Raw genomic sequence first — 24230 nt, forward strand, 5'->3', positions numbered from 1 at the left:
GCAATAATTAAATATGTTAAATAATACAAATATCCTTTATGTATTTAATCCCATTTTATTAACCAATTTGCTGCTGACCTTCGATGATCCAAATTTACCCATACTAATAAGCAAAAATTACTCCAGATAAACTAACATTTCTTCTTCTTTTTTATTGCTGAAGAGTTGAACTTTCTTCTTCTGCGTTCTACTGTACAGACGTGAATGTACATTTCCTTCAGCCTGAGGCTTTTGGTGTGAAAGGGCTTTTACATTTGCCAAAAATAGAACTTTTTATATTAAAAGCAAACAAGAAAGTCCAGACCAGATTTAAAAAGTAACGCAAAAGTAACGTAACGCATTACTTTCAATAAAAAGTAACTAAGTAACGTAATTAGTTACTTTTTTAGGAAGTAACGCAATATTGTAATGCATTACTTTTAAAAGTAACTTTCCCCAACACTGCTGCTGACTGACAATATAATGGCAGTTAGCCAATAGAAATAGAGTAATTACTGCCTTGGCATGCTCTTTGGTTTCAAAACAACTGACCTTCATTTTGGAGCTGATACTCTGCACAATAGTGCCATTCTTTCAGCAAATTAATGAGGATTCATATGATGATGCCATTCAGGTTACCAGAAAGACTGCCTTGCATTTATTTTTTCCATATTTTATCACATAATACAGAAATAAACTCCTGCATGTCCTTCTATGAAGGGATACTTATGAGTAAAATTAATTGTGCTCTAAATTGAGTTCAGTAAGATTTGATTTTTTTGAAATTATTACTTGTATTCACATTCACACATTAAATTGACCAAAAGTGACAGTAAAGACATTTACAATGTTACAATATATTTATATTTTCAAATATATTGCTTTTGAGCATACCATAATCATTTCTGAAGAGATCATGTGATGCTGAAAACTAGAGAAATGGCTGCTAAAAATTCAGCTTTACTATCACAGGAATACATTAGATTTTAAAATACATTAAAACAGAAAACATTTATTTTAAATTGTAATGATATTTGGCAGGATTACTATTTTAATGTATTGTTGACCAAAAAAAGAGACTACTTTCAAAAACATTTTTAAAAAATCCAGTCACACTTTATTTTAAGGTCCTATTCGCCATTAACAAATCATTAACTATGACCTTTGCCTCAATAAACTCCTAATTTGTTGCTTATTAATAGTTAGTAATGTAGTTAGGTTTAGGTGTTTAGAATTAGGTATGAAGAATACGGTCAGGCAGAGTATCTGCTATATAAGCACTAATAAACAGCACAGTATGTTAATAATAGGCATGCTAATAAGCAACTAGTTAATAGTGAAAATTGGTCCCTTTACTAAAGTGTTACCAAAAATCCTTCCAACCACAAACTTCTGAATGGTAGTGTGTGATAAAAGTTTATAAAGGATCACATCATACCCAGGAGTCATGTTTGATTGGTCGTCTCCTAGCTTTGCTGCGTGGAGATGGTGAAAGGAAGGAAGGGAAGAAGGGCTTCCTAAGTTTGTGCTCCATCAGAGCCTGAGTCTTCTCCTCCTCTGACACAAGTAAAGAACACAAATGAAGAGTATTCCCATGAATTCAACTAAATTAAGACAGACATCCAGCAAACCATTGTGTTCAAACCAATAAATGTACCTGAAACACTGTTTGCTTCAGATTCAGGCTGAGATTCAGGGTCTGAACAGGTGTAGCATGTGCGGGTTTTCTTACTTTTGTCTGCAAATGAAGACACGGGAATATAGGCCTATCTTATGTTAGTTGGTATATATATTTTATTTTGACTAAGGGCAAAAAAACCTCACCTTCCTGTGCGATCTCCCACAGATCCAGAGCTACTTTGAAAGCTTGTGCCACTGTCAGAGTCACAGCCTGAGCCTGTGGAGGACAGGTGATCGCACAAAATCAAAGAGAGCTTTGGATGAGATTTTGAAGAATCATGCGCTTGTCCACTAGATGGCGCTAGATACCAACTATAGATACGGATCAAGAGAAGAGACTGTGGCTTTCACAATAACAGTTTGTCAAATATAATACAAAAACTGCAGCGAGAAAATAGCTAATCATTAAGCAGGTCACACAGCAAGGTGATGAAGGATGACAAAACTATCAAAATGGAAACATTTTAAAGCGAGTGTGTGTAGATCGATAGATAGATAGGAATTTTACATTGTGCCATCTGTAACATCCAAACATTTTCACAATGTGCATCTGAAGACACTTACTATTTTCTTTTTTTGGCACAGGAAGGCATGGCACTCCAGAGTTTCGTTGAACTGGCTTTGAGAGACGTAGGCAAAGACCTTATCCTGAGTTTTGTCTGTTGTGCAGTAAGATATTCTGCAGAAGCAAGAAATACAAACTTTTCATCAAACAACATTTCTGGGAATGTATAATGTACTGACAGGGTCTTGGTTATGACTGAACATTTATCTTTCAATAATATCAATGAAAGCGTGTGAAAATCACCAGCTTTATGTTAGAGAAACTGCAACCTAAACAAGCTGCCTGGAGTTCAGTGACAGAAAGGTCTGTGTACCAACCAAGACGATTCCTGTCAAAAACAGATTTGTACTTTTAAAAAGTAAAATCTCTCAAGATTCATATTGGTAAAATCTGTGGGTGAACTATAATAAGACTTATTCCTGCATCAAAAAGTTCTGTCATCATTGTTCCAAACCTGTATTATCTTGTTTCTGCTGTGGAACAACAAAAGAATATATTCTGAAGAATGTTTACACTTCTATCTTCCATTCAGTGACAGTTTCCTCTAGTTTAAACAGTAGAGTATGGCGCTAACAACACCAAGAAATGCATAAACTAAAAAATTATATAGCATTAAAGGCAATGTAAGTTGATTTTTATTAAAGTAAATGGGGACTGGAGCTGCCACACTCCAAAAAGCACCTAGAAAAAATTCTTTCTGGAGCCATTTGTTGATCATTTGTTTAAAGAACAGACTGAAATTCAATGTTATTCTTTCAATACAATCTTGCCATTGAAAATTTAGCTTGACAGTCATGGTCACCATTTATATTCAATAACAGTGGGAAATTACAGTGAGTAAATCATGACAAAAGTTAATTTTTTGTTTTGTTTTTTCCACTAGACTGTCCTGTTATATCCTGTCAATCTATATACATTTTTAGTGTTATTTTAATTTTTTTGTAAAGAGAGCCAGAGATCAACAACACTGTGTAGATTGAGATTTTACAACCAATATGATTATCAGATATAATATCAGACACACAGAATATTAACCATCGGAAATGTAATGGAAAGTGGATTTTGAATGTAATTTTAGGAAAAGGATAGAAATTTAGAGCACCGTATGAAATAATGAGATACATTAGACAAAGATTGGGGGGAGACAGAGCTCTGATCTCACTTCATCTACAATTGTTAGTGCACGGCTTCTGATGCACGACCTAAATAGAAATGCCCAAGACTCTCTATTCCCTTTCTCCCTCCCCTTTCTGTCTCTGAACATGGGGGGTGTGGTGAATTATCATTTATTCCAGTCTGTGGTGCATTGCACACTTTCATTATTGAAGAGTGAAAAGCTGAGAGGGAAGGAAACTGTAAATGGTCTGAATGTAGCTTGTTTGTAGCTCAGTTGAAACCGAATGAAAGATTGGGGGTGTTTTATCCTAAACAACCTCAGCTATACTGACAAGAACTTTGAAATCTTTGCTTTCATGGAAATCAAATACAGTAGGAAGTTCTGAAAGTGACTCCATAGAATTCCACAAAATGTAATGCATTACAAAGCACTTATTTATGTTTGACATATTTACGTTCCAGTCCTTGAATTTGATTTGGTAGCACGGCATTATAAGTGTGCTGATATATGTATAGTCCAAAAAAACAGTTTGCATCACTCCACTTGAATGTGTTTGTGAGTACTACAGGTGGAAATTTTTTATTAGCTCTTTCTGCAGGTTACATTGGTTACATTTACTAACAAAACAAGTGACTATGTTTATGAGTGAGTCGTTGAATCATTCACACAACCGATTTGTTAAAAATCACCAAATTATTCAGGAACAAAATGCCACTACTATGTGTTGCTCGTGTAAGTTCGCAACAATTTTCATTGCAATAAAATAACTAACAATACTGTGTTCAAAATGTAAGATATTTATTTTTTGAACTATTTTTATTGTCAGCGTGTCTTCATTCCTTTGCACTATACTTTATATGAATGACAAAACTCTACTCTGACTACTGTAAGAGCTTACAGATTTTCCAAATGCTAAACAAAGAAATGCAAAGGAATTTTTACTGTATACATATGTATATTTGTTTAATTTTTATATTAATATTTTAAATATTTATAATTCCTATAACATATAATTATACTGTATGTATTAATTTATTTAAAAATTAATTTTAATTTAATATTATATTTATATTTCTATACATGCTTAATATATAAAACATTACATTTAAATAATTAAATATAAAATGTATGAAAACAGTCTGTGAATACAGGGGGGAAAAGCCCTTGCTTATTTGAGCTTTGGCAGTGTTTGCATTGGCAGGGTCACAGCTCCCTCAGTGGTTCCCTACTGACTCCCCTCTCTCATAACAGTGGAATATGACATTCCCAGAATGGGAAAAAAGCCAAAGTGGGGTTTAATCTTTTCATGAACCCCCATTCAGTTAATGCGGGACCATAGTGAATCTCATTACACAAATCACTGTGCAAGATTTGCGGCTTAGGAAAATGATGTCTTGCTCACAAATATAGATGTTTTCTTTTCAAGACAAGCTGGCAGTAGTGAAACTGATGTGTGTATTTGGATAAAAAGGCACATAAAAATCCTAAATTGCAGTAAGCATTGACAGAACTGAAACACAAGCAGCAAAAAAGACCCAGAATGCCCTTCAAACCTTTACAACTTCTGATGTAATAAAGCTGACATCTCCTACTGAGCCTAGACAAACAACATCATCTCATATTTTTCACTAAAAATAGAACGGCTGTGTTTTTTTTTCTTCATTATTTGTATATGCGGCTGTGGAGAGGGGGATGGGAGTCAAAGGAGTGAATAAAGATGAGGAAAAGTATTCATATCATCGGCGCTAATGTGTTTCCTTCTTTTCAAACCCCCACCACTTCATTCAGAATGCTCTCGGTTTCCTTGCTGTCAGTGAAAAGGCACAAAATACCCATGATTCTGTTCTTCACCCTCCAAATGGCTGTCCAAAACCCCCTCGGGTCTGAGTTGAAATAGCATTTATTATAGCATTCCGACTGAACTCTGATTTCATGTCCCCTGGCACTTGTGTTTATTCTCCAGCCTCCTTTGAAAGTCAGACTGAGGCTGTATAATCAAAGTCTCATTCTGCCATATAAGACAGTTTGCTCCAGGGTGTTTTCTTTTATCCTGAGGTGTGCTTTACCTGGATCAGGCCAAAAACAAGCAGAAGCTCAGTGCTGTGGAGAGCAGTTTGTCCTGCTACGTGAGCTCTCAGCATTTATCTGTCTTACACAGGAATCCATATGCCATCACACTAAACAGCCAGAACCCCACAGAGCATCTCTGAAGGGTGCAGGCAGGACGGTCCAAGGATGGAGGAGTTCCAGGTGCAAGGACAGAGTGTTTAGTTGCAAAAAATGAATTGGTATATTTGTCATTATCACCACTGAAAAAATATCTAAATATCCATTAAACAAACACATTTATATTAAGTCTAAGATAATATATAGTATCTTAGAAGAAATTATATTTCTTACCCATTTGGAATATATATATATATAACACTATTAATATATGCGGTCATTGTACAGTGGGTACGGAAAGTATTCAGACCCCCTTAAATTTTTCACTCTTTGTTATATTGCAGCCATTTGCTAAAATCATTTAAGTTAATTTTTTTTCCTCATTAATGTACACACAGCACCCCATATTGACAGAAAAACACAGAATTGTTGACATTTATGCAGATTTATTAAAAAAGAAAATCTGAAATATCACATGGTCCTAAGTATTCAGACCCTTTGCTCAGTATTTAGTAGAAGCACCCTTTTGAACTAATACAGCCATGAGTCTTTTTGGGAAAGATGCAACAAGTTTTGCACAGTATATTGCTTAAGTTAGAACAAGTAGAAACATAATAAATATATAAAACATAAATAAATATAAAAACAATAATAAATAAAGAAATAAAATCAAAGTAATATCTTACACAATTGATTGCTTTCCAAAAATATTATTTTGTTTTAATTACACTATAATTCTTCATTTATATTGACACTAGTTAGAATATGCAGTACTGAATTATTTTGAATTAAGTTTTTCTTCTCTGTAAAACTGTTAGTTTATAATATACAGTGGGTACGGAAAGTATTCAGACCCCCTTAAAATTTTCACTCTTAACAATATTGCAGCCATTTGCTAAAATCATTTAAGTTAATTTTTTTTCCTCATTAATGTACACACAGCACCCCATATTGACAGAAAAACGCAAACCTCAACAAACAGTGTTTAGAACAATGAACTAACAATGAACTTAATAAGAAATAATAAAAAATTCTAAATATATAAAATCTAACTATTTTATTTATTCTAATCTAATTAAATCTAACTATTTCAAAAATAAAATTTTACTAGAAAACAATAATGTAAAAGAGGCAGGGAGGGCATGTGTGGTGTATTATTTAGAGAAAATGAGAAGGAAAGAAAGGACAGAGTAAAGAATGAGAGAGAAGGAAGGATGTGGAATACGTTTTCTTACAGGAGGGGATTAAAGAGATGGGTGATTCCCGTGACTGTGTCTCTGGTGTAGCTGATAAGGGGGATCAGCACGGGGGTTTCTCTCATGCCCACTGAATAATACACCTCCCTCCAACAGATGGGTATAATACAAGCAAGATGCACCACAATCCCAAATTCATGAATATGATATAAGCACGTCACCTCTTGCATCAACATTTGTTTGACATTCTCAAATGTTAATGATTCACTGGTTAGTGATCTCACGGCTGACTTCATGTTGTTCTACAGACATTGACTGACTAAAAATCTTTAAACAATTGATTTGGAGGGAATGAAGTAGGGAGGCGTATTCCAATAATTGACACAATGGCTTTTTAAAATTCTGAGAACATACAAAACAAGAATAACAGTTTTATCAGGTTCTTCATGTGGTTTAAATTACCTGGGTTTCTTCAAGACAAAAATATTATTTCATGTGAAGACATTTTAAAATATAATAAAATAAAAAACAAAATACTTTCAATTGTAATAATATTTCACAATATTATGATGCGTACTGTATTTTGATTAAATAATTTTTATTTTTTATTTTTTGAATGAATGCATTTTTGAAAATGCCTGTCCATTAGCACCACACTGTGATTTTCAAATTACGATACAAAAAAGACATTTGTGATTTTGGTCTGTTTTGGTGTGGTTTTATACCTGTAAATGGAAACGTCCTCGATGAGGTCATTTGTCTCAGTGTCTGAGATGATGATTCCTTTGGGGGAGACAGTGAGGGTCACTTTCCGAAACTTCTTTGCACTGGCCCGAGCCTGCGTGTGGATGACAAGCAAAAACCATTTGTGTGAACTCTGAACAAATATCGTTGTCATTGTCAGCTTTAAAATGTCACTCATAACTCCCTGACCATAAACAATAACCTCTAAAGGTCAGCAAAATCTGTGTGGGCTATTAACTCCAACTCCACAGGTACAAGAGCTGAAACGAGATGATGCTTCATATATAAAATTCATCTTATGCCTTGTTACTATGATCCTGGCATGTGAACACACTGGTACAGCAATGCAGTGTATTGGCAGGAAGAAATGAGGCTAACATGGATGAGGACGAGGGGAAATTATGGTTGAAATGTAGAAGAGGAGAGAGAGGGGACTCGTCAAGGACAAAGGAAATTAGACAAAGCATATCTGGAGGGTCTTTCTCTCTCCCCAGGAGACAGTAAACACTGATTTAAAACACAATGAAACTCATCTCAATGATTCACAGTCTGACAGTTGGGAGAGAAAGTTGTCACATCCTGATTTGATTGTGCTGCTACAGAAAGCAAAACTGTTTTTCAGAGATCTGAGAGAAAAGGAATCATATTGTTTATTTAAGTCTGTAAAGCCTGAAATATAAAAGAAAAAAAATCTAATTTTTTGAAATTTACATGGAGCAGTTTATTAAAGCTTCAGACAAAATATAATAATAATAATAATAATAATAATAAATCAAAAAAAAATTTAAAAAAGAAAAATGCATACAGTATGTGTTTGTTGTTGAGTCATATCGATACAACAGGCTTTTCTGATTCATATATATATATGCAGTATCATATGTGCTCACACCTGAAAGGGAAAAAAAGGACCAAACTGAGCTAAATAAAATAAAATAAAATAAAATAAAATAATAAGTAAATATTAAGGTGTAATTTCGATAGAAATTCTGTTTGTGTTATCATAAACTATTGATCAAAAAAGCCTTTGGTCTCTGTTTTGTTAATCAATTTGATACTAATAAGAATCATCAGCAGACTGTTTACAAAGTTCTTTTCATGACCTCCAATACAATAAAAAAAATCGAAATAAAATTTTATTTTATATTTGTATTTAATAAAATATTAAATAATTAATTATTAATAATTATTATTATTACTGTTATCATTATTATTATTATTATTTTTATTTTACTGCAAAATGTTTTATAATAATAATAATAATAATAATAATTATTATTATTATTATTATGACTACGTGGCAACATCATTTTATAAATGACTATAAACTGTCAAAGGCACAAAATTATGTAAGTAAGATTTTGTGCCAACTTGGATCATGATCATTCCTTACTATTCTCAATTTCTCAAGTCCTTTGACACATTTTTACAGTGATGACTGACCGTGGCTACAATCCTCCTGATAGCAGCCGCTGCCATGTCTTCTCCTTTAGGCTGGCCAACCAGAGTCATGCCCAGATACTTCACGTTGAACACCATCCCTTCCAAGAGTGTCTCTTTGGTGTCCGTCCAGTTCTCTGGGAGCTCTAAAACACAAAATAAACATTTTCATCTTTTGTTATTTAAAAGAATAGTTCACCAAAATTTGAAAACCCTGTCATTATTTACTCACCCTGATGCTGTTTCAAACCTGTATGACTATATATACACAAGAATGACACCCTGACTCTCTGACTGATTCTCTGTCTCGAATATTCTGTCAAACATCTTATTTTGTGTTCCACAGAAGAAAGAAATTGATTAACAAACCAAATGTTCAAGGCTTTAAAAAATCAAAGGCTCAAAAGAAACTGCCTGAAATGTGAATGTGTATTTATTGATTAACACTGCAGGATATCACAAGGTAGATGCCTGGCAGGCAGCAATTATGAAAGAATTATATTTTTGTTGTAATAATGATTAACTGGAAGCAAAAAGTCCAAACTTTGTTCATATAAAAATACATCCATTCAACACAGATGACAGGTTTCACACCTTTCCATTAGGAGAAGTGGGGCTCCTTCCCATGTAAGGAGAAATTCAAAACTGTGCCACACAGTGAGCTTTAAATAGCTTTCCGGTCCCATTTGGGTCTAATACAAAGCCCTGTAGGAGTACAGAGCTGGATCGAAAGATATGCAGAATGAACCTGACTAGACATCCACTGCCCTGCTAGTGCAATTCTGAGGGAAAAAATCTATATAAAGCAAGCACTGGAGTGCTGGACCTTAACCCACTGTTATATCAGTGTGAATTATTGATTGTTATGCTTTCAGAATGACAAAGATCCTTTATTATTATTTTATATACTAAATTTCTTATGGACGAAAAACCATCAGAACTGAAGGAAGAGAGCATTTAAAATAGTGCCTTCTTGATAATTTATATTTATTCTGACAGGTAAGCCAAAGTTTGTCTATTTCAAACATCAGTAAACTCTTTATAAAGTTCTTCTTTTGACCTCCAGTAGCTGAATAGAAAACAAAATAAGAAAAATTTATATTTTACAATAACAATATTTTAATTATTATTGTATATCCTATATATATATATATATATATATAGAAAACACTTCAAAAAGGACAACATAAAAAAAACATTTAAAAACCTCCAGTTGCTCAACAGAAAACAAAATAAAACATATATTTTACAATAATACTGTCACGGAAACGGTGTGTGGAGGCAGGCAGGACGACGAGGACGCCAAGGATTCCAATAATGACATTTATTGTAGACACAACAAGGCTGGTTCAGGTAGGTGAGACACACACTCGGGGTAACATTAACAATAACCGACACCAATGCTCAGACAGACAGGAACTAATATGGGGTGAATAATTAGAGGCAGACAGGTGAGCACAATGATGGGGATTAACTAATGGTTAGACGGGCTAAACCAACACAAAGGGAAGAAACCCCAACAAACAGTCCACAGGGGCGTTACAGTACTCCCCCCTCCCGGAAGGTGCGTCCTCGCACCGTAGAAACAGAGGGAGGGGCGGAGGGGGACTAGGAGGAGGATCGTCCAACAGCGGCGGAGGAGCCCGAGGCGGAGATTCGGGAGGCCATGGCGGAACAGGGGACACGAGTTGCCATGGCGGATCAAGGGGCACAGGAGGCCATGGCGGAACAGGGGGCTCAGGTTGCCATGGTGGAGCCGGGGACTCAGGAGGCCATGGCGGAACAGGGGGCTCAGGTTGCCATGGTGGAGCCGGGGACTCAGGAGGCCATGGCGGAACAGGGGGCTCAGGTTGCCATGGTGGAGCCGGGGACTCAGGAGGCCATGGCGGAACAGGGGGCTCAGGTTGCCATGGTGGAGCCGGGGACTCAGGAGGCCATGGCGGAACAGGGGGCTCAGGTTGCCATGGTGGAGCCGGGGACTCAGGAGGCCATGGCAGAACAGGGGACTCAGGTTGTCATGGCGGATCAAGGGGCTCAGGAGGCCATGTTGGAACAGGGGGCTCAGGTTGCCATGGTGGAGTCGGGGACTCAGGAGCCCTCCGTGGGCTTAACGGGGAAACAGGAGTCCTCCGTGGGCTTAACAGGGAAACAGGAGCCCTCCGTGGGCTTAACGGGAAAACAGGAGCCCTCCCTGGGCTATACTCGGGAACAGGAGCCCTCCGTGGGCTATACTCAGGAACAGGAGCCCTCCGTGGGCTATACTCGGGAACAGGAGCCCTTCGTGGGCTGAACTCGGGAACAGGAGCCCTCCGTGGGCTGAACTCGGGAACAGGAGCCCTCCGTGGGCTGAAATCGGGAACAGGAGCCCTTCCTGGGCTGAACTGGGGATAAGGAGCCCTTCCTGGGCTGAACTCGGAATAAGGAGCCCTTCCTGGGCTGAACTGGGGATCAAGAGCCCTCCGTGGGCTTAACTCAGGAACAGGGTAGCACTTATGTGGTGCTGGCACTGGAGGGTGCTCTGGAGGAGCAGGCACAGCAAAGCGCTTTCGAGGAGCTGGGACTGGAGTGAGTTTTGGGGCTGGAGCCGACACTGGAGCGAGCTCTGGGGCTGGAGCCGACACTGGAGCGAGCTCTGGAAGGCGCTTACGAGGAGTGGGCACTGGGGCTGGAACCGACACTGGGGTGAGGATAGGAGCAGTGAACTCCAGGGGCAGCGCCATGCCCAGCAATGCTGAGAGGCCAGCGGCCGGCGGGCACACTGGAGCGAGCTCTGGGCTTGCCACATTATCATCCTTCGGGCTTGCCACATTAACGTCCTTCGGGCTTGCCACATTAATGTCCTTCGAGCTTGCCACAGTAACGTCCTTCGGGCTTGCCACATTAATGTCCTTCGAGCTTGCCACAGTAACGTCCTTCGGGCTTGCCACATTAATGTCCTTCGAGCTTGCCACAGTAACGTCCTTCGGGCTTGCCACATTAATGTCCTTCGAGCTTGCCACAGTAACGTCCTTCGGGCTTGCCACATTAACGTCCTTCGGGCTTGAGGGAGCCGCGGACGGTGGCGGACTGGTTCTGGCTCGGGACCGAACACTCCCCAGACACCGGAAGACACCTTCCCTCCAACTTAGTCCAGTGGTGTCTGGGAGGTCCACGGGGCGATGGTAGTTGGCCCCGAGCCAGAAAAGCTGATTAAGGACGGCGTCCTCTAACGCCGTCACCGCTGCGAGCTTGCATAACTCCCCGGCATACTCATAGAAGGGGAGATCCCGGCGGGATATGGTGAGGAAACGAGCAGCGATCTCCATGTTGTTTTTTTAAGTCAGTTATTCTGTCACGGAAATGGGTGTGTGGAGGCAGGCAGGACGACGAGGACGACAAGGATTCCAATAATGACATTTATTGTAGACACAACAAGGCTGGTTCAGGTAGGTGAGACACACACTCGGGGTAACATTACCAATAACCGACACCAATGCTCAGACAGACAGGAACTAATATGGGGTTAATAATTAGAGGCAGACAGGTGAGCACAATGACGGTGAATAACTAATGATTAGACGGGCTAAACCAACACAAAGGGAAGAAACCACAACAAATAGTCCACAGGGGCGTTACAAATACTACTACTACTAATAATTATACATTTTATAAAAATGTTGTTATTTTATATACTAAATTTAAGAAAAACCTTAAAAACGGACAACATGAAAAGAACATTTACAAACCTCCAGCTCAAAAGAAAACAAAATAAAATATTTTACATTAATAATAATAATCATAATAAAATTTATAATAATAATAAACATTATTACAGGTATTTTATTTTATATACTAAATTTATGAAACATGAGAAGAAAATAAATTCATCATGACAGGTAAGACAAAGTTTTTCTTCTTCAAACATCAAAAAACTTTCTACAAAGTTCTTCTTGTGACCTCCAGTAGTGCAATCAAAAACAAAATAATAAGAAATAAAATTTTACATGAATAATAATGTGTAATAACAATAAAATAAAGAAGAACAGTAGACTATTGTTCTTGTTGTTTTATTTACTCCATTTCACATGCAAGAAAATTGATCAAAACTGCATGCAGAATTCTTCTTGTGACCTCCAATAACTAAAAAAAGAGTAAGTACTTTGAAGAATATTTTACATGAACAATAATGTGTAACAACAACAATAATAATAACAATTTCAGAAATGCAGAAAGACAGCAAATAGTGCCCCCTCGATATTCATCGCAACAAGTGAGCCAAAGTTCATCTATTTTAAACGTGCACTTATGGTGTGTGCCACTTTCTACACATACAGTAATTGATTACTTCTATGTCCCTTTGCCTAAAAAAGCAGCTATGGAGGACAGAAACTCATCTAATCTGACAGTTCCGTGTCCTGCTCTGACAGCTCTGCATGCAGCCATCTGGCCCTCCCAGCAGCACCAGCTGTTTGAGGCCAGGAAGACAATACCACCATCACGGCTTTCTCAATTGCAAGTGAATTATTAACCTGCAGAGACACAAAATCTATCTCAGCACTCAATAAGCAGGAAAACTTACCCTCAATGCTCTCTCAGCACTCTAGCCATCTCTAAATGACATGTTATAGCCCATTTAGGATGGGCCGAGGGGCATGGAAACATAACAGAAGTAGCCAAAAAGCTCTAAGGGTGACATCCTGGCATGTATAATCTCCTTGAGCTGTTGCAGCACATTTGTCGTGCTGAAATCCTAAACTGGGAATGCTGACACACACAAAACTTGGGCCGCAATAAAGCTGCAACTAGAACTTGAGGGATGTACCATACGTTCAGCAGGCTGCTAAATTAATAATTGATCAGATTCGTGTTGGTGCTCCAGGCCTTCGCTCAGATTAGATTGAAGTAGGACATGTTTATGTTCATAAAACTTTGCAAAGGTTATGACAATAAAGTGAAACAAATAAAGCTAAAAGGCCATAAGTGCTGATAGTAATTGGATTTTTACAGGTTTGGCCAACGGCAGGATGATATGTGTTTGGTTGGTGTGAGAGTGGCATTTTTAACAGCACATAATTTGACGTCTGGGTTGGTGCATGTGTGTCTGTGTGATAGAGTGATCCGATTTGTGCAAACGTAAAATGCGATTACCACAGACGCCGAGACGTGCCGTAACAGCATTTGTGTCTGCGCTACACAAAACCTGCATGGCATTTCTCCAGACTGATCTTGCCGCACGTAAAGGTCTCTGTGATGCAATGCTTATGCTTTTGAAAATCTAGAATAAAGAAATCTACTTAAACACGTTGTTTAGCATATTATTATTTTGTCAGAAGCATTTAAATCGGTTGAGCTGAAATCTGTAATCTCACAGCAAACACAGAACATTCCACTACCGTTACTGTATGGTTCCTGTTTGGGAAAATGTAGGCTACATGCTGGGCTCCCTAAATGGTTATTTTCAGGTTTTTATTTTATAACAAACATTCTCAAAATGTTGCAGAGGTTTTTGTGTGCTAACCTAATAAATACGTAGGCCCACACACACAACATTCTCTAGCGGTTTTAGGTTTTATTTTATACTTTTTTTTTTGTATATCAGTCTAATAAAAAAGTATACACAACCTTCTTTAAGTAAACAATAAGGTACGAGAGGCCGTGCTGTATTCACAATACGTGAGGTACGAGGAAGGGGATGGGGGGGCCCACAGCTGCGTTAGCCCAGGGCTCCGCAAAGGCTTAACACAGCACTGTAGCCTATATATGATATTTTCTCACACACATACAACTGCTTATCTCTCAGCATGAGAAAATGTGTTTTCCGATTAACGGCACAGTGCAAGTTTGCAAGCCTCATTTCAGTGTAAATTGATGGACATATGGACATGCAGAATCCTACCTGAAACAGAAAACTAATTAATACAGACATATTCCCTCATCACTTCCCAAACTGTGGGCTTCCACACACACACGCACACACACACACACACACACACACACACACACACACACACACACACACACACACACACACATACACACATTAACGTATCTTGCTCCAGAACAGTTTGTTTGACAGGGGAAGGGCGTGATCTCAAAATTTAAGGTGAATGATCGATGCAACATAACGCAAGCAGGGGTCACTCATACTTCATTAAATAAATATCAAACAGTGTTGCTGAAATACATAGCCTAATACATGGAACAGTTTTAACACTAACATTATAGTACTGATTGCGTTGCTGAGGGTGTGATACACAGAACCGTTGGGTGAAGCGGTCATATAGTGAGTGAAGTGACATGTGGCCAAGTATGGTGACCCATACTCAGAATTAATGCTCTGCATTTATCCCATCCAAAGTGCACACACACACTGTGAACACACACCCGGAGCAGTGGGCAGCCTTTTTTTGCTGTGGCGCCGGGGAGCAGTTGGGGGTTCGGTGCCTTGCTCAAGGGCACCTCAGACGTGGTATTGAAGGTGGAAGAGAGCACTGTACATTCACTCCCCCCACCTACAATCCCTGTATTATATAAAGGGGAACGACTTCCCCTTATATAGCTGTGCTTTATAGTGAATAAAACACAGCTGCTGACCAATCAGAATCAAGGACTAGAACTAACCATTTTGTAAAGGTTATTTTTAGGTTTTATTTTTAGAAACAAACCTTCTCAGACTTTTGCGGGAAGGTTTGTGTGCTTACATAATAAGAGCGTATATACACAACATTCTTTAAAGGTCATTTTAGGCTTTATTTTTTTTAAATGAACTTCTCATTGACTTCCATAGTAATTTTTTTCCATGGAGATCATCAACTGATTGGTTACCCACATTCTTCAAAATATCTTTGCTTACATTCAGCAGAAAAAAGAAACTCATGCAGGTTTGGAACAACATGAAGGTCAGTAAATGTTGACAGAATTTTCTTTTTTTGGGGGGGTGAACTATCCCTTTATCTTTTAAGGGTGATTATTTAGTTTTTCTTAAGGACCAAACAGTGTGTTTTCACTGAGTCAATGGATGCCTTAAACTGTGACACTGAAGGAAAGCAAGTGAGACAGCGAGTCACAGATCTAGTTATAAATTAGTACTACACTTAATGGTCTCATTTACACTCAAAAGTCACATGAATACTCAAGCATGCTGAATCCCAGTAAATATAATGACTGCATTTACATGATAAGATGATTAATTAAAACATGAGCTCACACATGGGCACACAAGCAGGACAGTTGCCCGTAGCAACGAGTAAATCAAATGCCTAGATTCCTGGAATGATTCTGCACTAGCATTTTTATGGATCACATATTGAATATAAAATACCTCAGACTTGAATGGTTCGAGCCATTAAAGAAAAATAAACTGTTTTACTTTGTGCTGACAGCAGCTGAATAAAAGGCCTCTGATCTCTGCTCTGCCATTTAGTGTCTAAATAATGAGTGTTGGGAAGAATCTAGGACATTACCTTGACAGAATATAGGACATGATACGGCGGAGAGGGAGGGAAGAGGAGTTTGGGAATAGAACTGATTCCATCAGTGGAATGCACACTAAAAACTGAAGCTGCTGCAAAAAATAATTGAAGAAGCTTCATTTTTTGCTGTAAGGTTCTTGAGTTGGCTATATGAGTTATTACAAATGTTCTTAATGCTTCTTTAAGTTATTGGTGGTGTACTCAAAGGTTCTCATCTCGTATCAAACCGTAAAACATTGTTGATTCTATTTAGAACCTTTATTTCTAAGAGTGAAGGAGTTCAGTTACATGTGCATTGCTGAGCAGGAATAACAGGAAGGTGTCAATATTTCATTTTGTGTTCTCAGAGCCGGAGCTGTTTGAGCTGTGTTGATTATGGCTATATATTCATCAAATTTCTCTGCTCAGGACAACCAGGCTAGTGTCAGACCAAGCTCCGTTGCCTAGCAACAAAAGTCACTGGGCATAAGACAGTCCTACAATGGGGGTTGTTATGAAACATCAGCAGTCAGAATAGCCCACACTAAACTCTGGGAAAGAATTATAATCATCAAATTATGTATATAACAATGTTAAAATGAATATTACATATTTTCTGAATGGTAATACAGCAGATATAGACAATAAATCTAACATATTTTATTATTGTGCATTCCTGTAACCATGATCTAGGTGCAGTGGTGTAATGTAACGAAGTAATAATACTTCGTTACTGTACTTAAGTGTTTTTGGGAGTATCTGTACTGTCCTTGCGTTTTTATATTTCAGCCAACTTTTACTTTTACTCCACCACATTCCTAATTAAAATACTTTTACTCCGATACATTTCCCCGAAGCATATTCGTAACTTACTACAAAATAGTCAGAAGTCAGAAAAACACGGACTGCAGGAAAGCAGGTTTGACGAATCAGTGGTCTGGCGTTTGCACGTTAGGATCCTAAAAACACCTTTGCTCATGTGCAAACAAGTGCGCACACAACCGCTGATGATTCATTTTCCACTCAAGTCGAGTCTGGGGTGTGTGATGCAGCATCGTCTGCGATAATATGGTAAGTGTTGTTGTAATGATGTGTGATCTGACATTATCAAGTAGGCTATATCACCAGAACACACACAGTCAGAGTGCACGCACGTTGATTTATTAGTCTATTAAAACTCAAAATTCCAGGCATTCTAAATTGTAGACGGCAAAATGCTTCTGTATGCTTTTTATATTTATAAAATTTAATAGAGTTAACTTAATCTATATCACACAAAGAGTACCGTTTTTCTGCAGATATCAGCATGAACACATTTAATAATCATTTTATTCAAGTTCAGTAAAGCAATAAGTGACTTACATTTTAGACATAATATTGCTTGTTTTTGCTCAATTTTGCTAACGAAAATTGTTCCAACCAAAGATCACAGCACTGTTTTGCATCTCTGAGCAATGGTGTTTACTTACTGAATGAATCAGCTTTTGAACAAATCGGTTGAATAAATGATTCAGTGATTCACTCATTAACACAGTGAAATGCTTTGTTTCTGAATGAATCAGCCGTTTGAATGAATCGGTTGAATCTCAATGACTCACTCATTAACAGTCACTTGCTGCCACCTACTGGCGGTTTTAATTTCACATGTCGACTATTTTTTTCATGTTTTAAATTATTTAAAATATATCAGTATTCAACGTTTTATGTTAAAAACAAAACATTAGGCCTATTTATGCATCTGTAACTGTGGTTTAAATGCATCCATGTCCCCTCTGAGATACATAAACTGTGTAAATACATCTAAATGCTATTTCCGATGCAGATTCCAGTAATGGTTTCTTATGTTGGAATGAAAGACACTACCGGATGAAATGCTTCAGTTTTTTACCCAAAAGTACAAAATGGAAGAAAGAGTTAAAACTGAACACAATCTTGCTACTCAAGCTGTGTATGAACATTTTTTATATATATTTATTTGCTTCTTTTCCATTTTGCAGTTACTTGTACTTTTACTTTCAATACTTAAGTACGTTTAAGATTTAAAAAATACTTTTCGTACTAAAGTACAATAAATATCACATACTTTAAGACCTTTACTCAAGTAATATTCTAAACGGTGACTTCAACTTCTACCAAAGTCATTTTCTGGTAAGATATCTGTACTTTTACTTAAGTATGGCTTTCAGGTACTTTATACACCACTGTCTAGGTGCATAATAATGCCGTAGACATGAAAACAATGCAAACATGAATTCAGAAAATGTGAAAATAATACAAAACTAAATATAAAAAATATAAAAAACTTGCTCTATAGCAAATAAAAGACTTTGCTTTTCGTGATGCAGAAGTGAATTCAAAAAAGTTATAACTGATATAGACTTAAAAAGTTACATAAAATATTTTTTTTTATATAAATTCAGAGCCAGAGTGATTTTTCAATGCAACTGAATCTTATTATTTAAACTGATGATTAAAACTAAAGAATTACGTGAAAATAACCCTCATTCATCACTGTTCACAGTTTCTTTTACTCCAAAGTGTTCTCAGTCTCAGAGGCCTGTAGTTACGAGTGTTATCACTCATATTCATGACAGCGCAAATGGAATTAATGAACAGAACGCGAGGTCTGTCTTACAGTATGACTGAAAGAAGAAAGACAACATCTCCTGCCTCAAGGCGACAAGGGGAATTTTCTTCCAAGTCTGAATGAATGAATTAATGACTCTCTGCTCGACTTGCCAACCAGTGGGAACTAATACACACTGGCTGCCTTATCAACATAGAACATACATTTATTTACAATTACATTTGGAACTTTTTTGTGTTTAAATGGCAGACTTTTTAGTTTTCATAAAGGTAATTTGATAGTTATTTTACACATAAATAATTGATATTATACAAAATTACTGCATGATTGTAAATGACACATAAAAATATTTTTTTCTAGTTTTCTTTGCACATCCCACATCAAGTAAACTAACTTTCAAAAAAGTATCCAAGCTTCAGTAATGATCTGCAAGAATTATAATTTACTGCTACAAAATAAGCCATTCTTCCTTCTGAAGTTTTACTAAATGTTCACAACATTGATCAAACAGACGTTTTCACCTCAAATCCTCATACATTAAAATGTGGATTATTTGCTTTTTTGATCTCAAAGTAATCCAAATACAATGCAAAATGTTTCTTTCTCAAACTCACAGAAGCTTTGGGTCTTATCAGCAGCGGCTCAGACTTTGTGCTCTCAGGTTCTGTTTATACTGAACAGCATGCACATTAGCATTTGGTTTTAAGAAAACGTAAACATGTTTTGTATGTCACAAAAGGACTTTCTCCTCAGTTGTATCTGAAGCCAGACACACACCTTTAACTTGTTTCTGAAAGTATCTGAATGCATAAAAACAATGCCTGAGATTTTTAGTGCTCACTGTTTATTGAAAATATCACGAGTATTGGAAAAGCACATCATTGAGTTAAAATACAGGTCCAAGTTCAAGGAATATATAAAATAACTAAAAGTTTGTATGGCTCATTCTAGACTCTATGAGTTATGGGTGCTTCCTCAGCACTTTTTATGGTTTTGTCCTGATAGGAAGTGGGCAACACTATTGGCTGTAGGTCACCTATATGCAAAGGTCATGTTTAAAACCATTCATCAAGGTCTGCTTTTTAGCGGGATGTGTTGCCAGATAAGAGAGGGTAGGCGAAACTCGTCTCTTTTACAAAATACATTAGTGGGAACACATAGTTTCAAGAAAAATTTATATATATATATATAACGCATGTAAAAATCCATATATTGACTGAACCATATGAGATGGGTAAATCATAGTTAAAGGAATAGTTCACTCAGAATTTTTCTGATAATGTATTCACTCTCAGAAATGAGTTTGTTTTTTCATCAGAACAGATTTGGAGAAATTGAGCATTATGCTCACCAATGGATCCTCTGCAGTGAATTGGTGCCGTCAGAATGAGAGTCCAAACAGCTGATAAAAACATCACAATAAGCCACAAGTAATCCACATGACTCCAGTCCATTAATTAACATCTTGTGAAGCGAAAAGCTGGGTGTTTAAAATAAACAAATCCATTATTAAAATGTTTTTTTTATTATTATTTCAAAATGTTGCTTCAGACTAAAATATAAGAAATATGCACAGATCATTTACAAGCGAAAAAAAAAAAAAAGTCCAAAACAGTTCTAAACAAACATTTCTGTGTATTTTGATGTGAAAGGACAACAGCGGTTGGACTTTTTCACTTGAGGAAATGTTATTATGGATTATGGATTTATATGGTTAAAAGTTAATAGATTGACTGGAGTGTGGATTATTGTGATGTTTTTATCAACTGTTTGGACTCTCATTCTGACGGCACCCATTCACTGCAGAGGATCATTTACAAGCGAAAAAAAAAAAAAGTCCAAAACAGTTCTAAACAAACATTTCTGTGTATTTTGATGTGAAAGGACAACAGCGGTTGGACTTTTTCACTTGAGGAAATGTTATTATGGATTATGGATTTATATGGTTAAAAGTTAATAGATTGACTGGAGTGTGGATTATTGTGATGTTTTTATCAACTGTTTGGACTCTCATTCTGACGGCACCCATTCACTGCAGAGGATCCATTGGTGAGCAAGTGATGTAATGCAAAATTTCTCCAAATCTGTTCCTATGAAAAAACAAACTCATCTACATCTTGAGTGGCCTGAGGGTGAGTACATTTTCAGAAAATGTTCATTTTTGAGTGAACTATTGCTTTAAACATTTTAAATAGCAGACTGGTCACTATATATTGTATGTACAATCATGCCTTCATCTGCTGGTGTTAGATTAGTGTATCTAATGGATTAGATAACAGTTTAATCTATTTGTCCAGTGAATATTTAGAAACACCATCACCAGAGATTCCTCTCTCAGAGATTCTCTAAGAGCCCAGTAATAGAATAAAACTGTATGGGCTTAATACGATGATGTCTAATTATGAGAAACAGGCTCCTGTGTATCACAGGGCCTCAGCTGGTGTGTATGTTGTAAGTGGTGTCTCATGGGGGTTTGTCACTAATACAGCTCCTCCGTGTGCTGCTGATTGGTGGGTTTCAGTTGGTTCATGAGCAGCCATTCTGAACACCCTGCCTGCACTCAGTAATGGTTAAGGTTAAAGGTCAAAACACTGAAGACACTGCCAAAGGATAGATGCAGTACAGCAGTACAGCAGGCATGCTGAAATGAACACTACTCCAGCATGCTTTCTGATCGACTGAGGAGGTTTAGTCACATCTAAGCATCTAAGCATTTGTGTGGTCCTAGATAGCAGATTTCTTGTAAGATTATTGTCAGGTCTGGTTTGGGTTCTGAGACACCCTGTGACTACTTTAATTGCTCAAAAGATATGCTTAATATTGAAAGTTGATTCTTCATGACTTTTTTTAATTTGTGAGATCTGTTTAAAAAAAAACTCAGCATGTTACAAGCATCCTCCCAAAAAAGTTACATTATATTTGGGGTCTCATAAAAAACATGAATAAATGCAAAAATATTATTATGCTCAGATTCTCTGACAGGTGTTACACTACTGAACATTATTTGTTTTCTTTATTCTGCTTTTCATTTTTCATTATTTGTACTTAATCCTTTATTTTATTTTATTACTGTGTTTTAGTCGCAATCATTGACACCAAGCATTCAGTAGAATATATACAGTATATATACTGTATATATATATATATATATATATATATATATGAATAGTTCAGATGCAAAAGCCTCTAAATGCCATCTAAAATTTTCATCTAAAATGAGCATTTTTATCAAGCTCCTATGTGTAGATTCAGCAATTTCACTGTAATGGCAATGAATAGGTTCTTTTCATTGTCATTAAAGTGAAATAACTGAACCTAAACATAACTGAACTCTTTATATGTATATATATATATATATATATATATAACAAAAGTTTGGTGTTTTTTATCTCAGTTAAAAAAGTTATGCTGCTTAATATTTTCTGTGATATTTTTCAGGATTCTTCAGTGAAGGTTAAAAAAACAGCATTTATTATTATTACAGTTATTGCATTTTTATATCATAGGGGTCTCTGAAAACCCAAAGTCAAAGGAAAGAATAGAATTTACACTAAATCTCACATTTCTGAACACTCACATTAATTAAATTAAAATAAAAAATAGTTTTGTACAGAAAATCTTACTTTACATAGTCCAAATGTCAATCATATAAAAGATTTATCAGTTATTAATAGAATGTTCTCCTTATGCGTATGAAACTTATAATCAAACATACATTTTGGTTGAAACTCATAACAGACAGCTCATCAATCTGATCAGCTCTAGTTTCAGGTGTTCAGTCTGAATCCCACTGAGCCCAACAGCACAGATAAAAGACACCAAGAGCAAGTGTATGAGTGACAGACAGACGAAGAGAGACTATCAGTGACAAGGTTCACTAGGGGTAATGCTGGCAGCAGGGAAGGACTAAAATAGAATAAAAGACTGCTTTTTAACAAGGGAATATTTTAGAGGAAATCACAAGCACCTAAAATCAACAGAGGAAAAGAGAGCTGTCAGATGAGCGGGAAGGACAGAAAGAAAAACAGACGCAGAGAATGAGAAACAGGAAGAGAGACAGAACGAGTGTCAAATTTCTCCCTGATGCATGTCCAGGTTGTCAAACAGGAAGGAAGGTTTGGATGTCACGGATTCTCATGCAGTCAGTGTGCGCATTACTCTTTCTCTACATCTTTCTCTGCATGCTGGGAGAACTATGGGAGAGTTGTTATGCACGTTTCTCAAGAGAGAAACAGTAATATTTCAAAGAAAACCGTTTGCAAAATATAATTTAGGAATAAGAATATAATGTTGTCAACACATTCCATGACTCAACTAAGGGAACTATTTTTAAAAGTTATGCTGCTTAATATTTTCTGTGATATTTTTCAGGATTCTTCAGTGAAGGTTAAAAAAACAGCATTTATTATTATTACAGTTATTGCATTTTTATATCATAGGGGTCTCTGAAAACCCAAAGTCAAAGGAAAGAATAGAATTTACACTAAATCTCACATTTCTGAACACTCACATTAATTAAATTAAAATAAAAAATAGTTTTGTACAGAAAATCTTACTTTACATAGTCCAAATGTCAATCATATAAAAGATTTATCAGTTATTAATAGAATGTTCTCCTTATGCGTATGAAACTTATAATCAAACATACATTTTGGTTGAAACTCATAACAGACAGCTCATCAATCTGATCAGCTCTAGTTTCAGGTGTTCAGTCTGAATCCCACTGAGCCCAACAGCACAGATAAAAGACTAAAGCTGTCCATTGCTGGGCACACTCTGAAATGAACCCTTATAAAACCTAATAGGGTCTTTTCACACAGCATTGCACACTCTTGATTTAGTGTGTGTGTGCTTTTTTCACCCAATTTGTATGAACGCTGCTGCTTATTGTTGTCGAAAAAGACTACAAAGACTTCTTTATTTCAAGAGCTTCCATCTGAAAAATCGAACAACCACCTCAAGTGCAGTCAGAAAGCACACAAAATAGCCTCTTTATAGCACATGAAACAAGGAATTCACAGAGGAAACAACTGCTTATCAGCTAACCTTGAACATAATAGATACTCTTGAACACCAGCTACCAGAAGAAATGAATGAAACATGAACTTGGTGCAGATTCATACTTATTCCAAGCATTTAGCAAAACAAAATCAATATGGGTGAAATATCAAAATAAATGTCAGCTAAAAAATGAATATAAAGAATATGCTATACAGTATATGGCACTAGCTTCTAATTTGTATGATAAATTATTAAACAAGCATATGCTGAATAATAAAATGTAGGGAATGTTAACGAAACAGTCAAGACTCCTTCACTTTCTAGCAAC

General features: G+C 36.7%; 1 protein-coding gene across 4 annotated transcripts in view; it reads right to left on the bottom strand.

Moving 5' to 3' along the window:
- The window catches only part of LOC107589054 (low density lipoprotein receptor adapter protein 1-B-like), a 36976-nt gene that overhangs the window by 5717 nt on the left and 7029 nt on the right, over positions 1–24230 (bottom strand). For 3 of the 4 annotated variants that reach the window (XM_016277364.1, XM_016277363.1, XM_016277365.1), the window contains exons 2-7: positions 8888–9030; positions 7429–7541; positions 2224–2338; positions 1804–1876; positions 1637–1717; positions 1418–1536 (exon numbers count right to left, since the gene is read on the bottom strand). In XM_016277364.1, coding sequence (XP_016132850.1) covers positions 1418–1536; positions 1637–1717; positions 1804–1876; positions 2224–2338; positions 7429–7541; positions 8888–9030 — 644 coding nt within the window. Of the gene's footprint in view, positions 1–1417; positions 1537–1636; positions 1718–1803; positions 1877–2223; positions 2339–7428; positions 7542–8887; positions 9031–19515; positions 19534–24230 lie in introns of those variants that run through there. The other variant, XM_016277366.1, reaches the window with a different exon arrangement.

Source organism: Sinocyclocheilus grahami, unplaced genomic scaffold (genome assembly GCF_001515645.1).
Source record: "Sinocyclocheilus grahami isolate Dianchi unplaced genomic scaffold, SAMN03320097.WGS_v1.1 scaffold111.1, whole genome shotgun sequence".
NCBI lineage: Eukaryota > Metazoa > Chordata > Actinopteri > Cypriniformes > Cyprinidae > Sinocyclocheilus > Sinocyclocheilus grahami.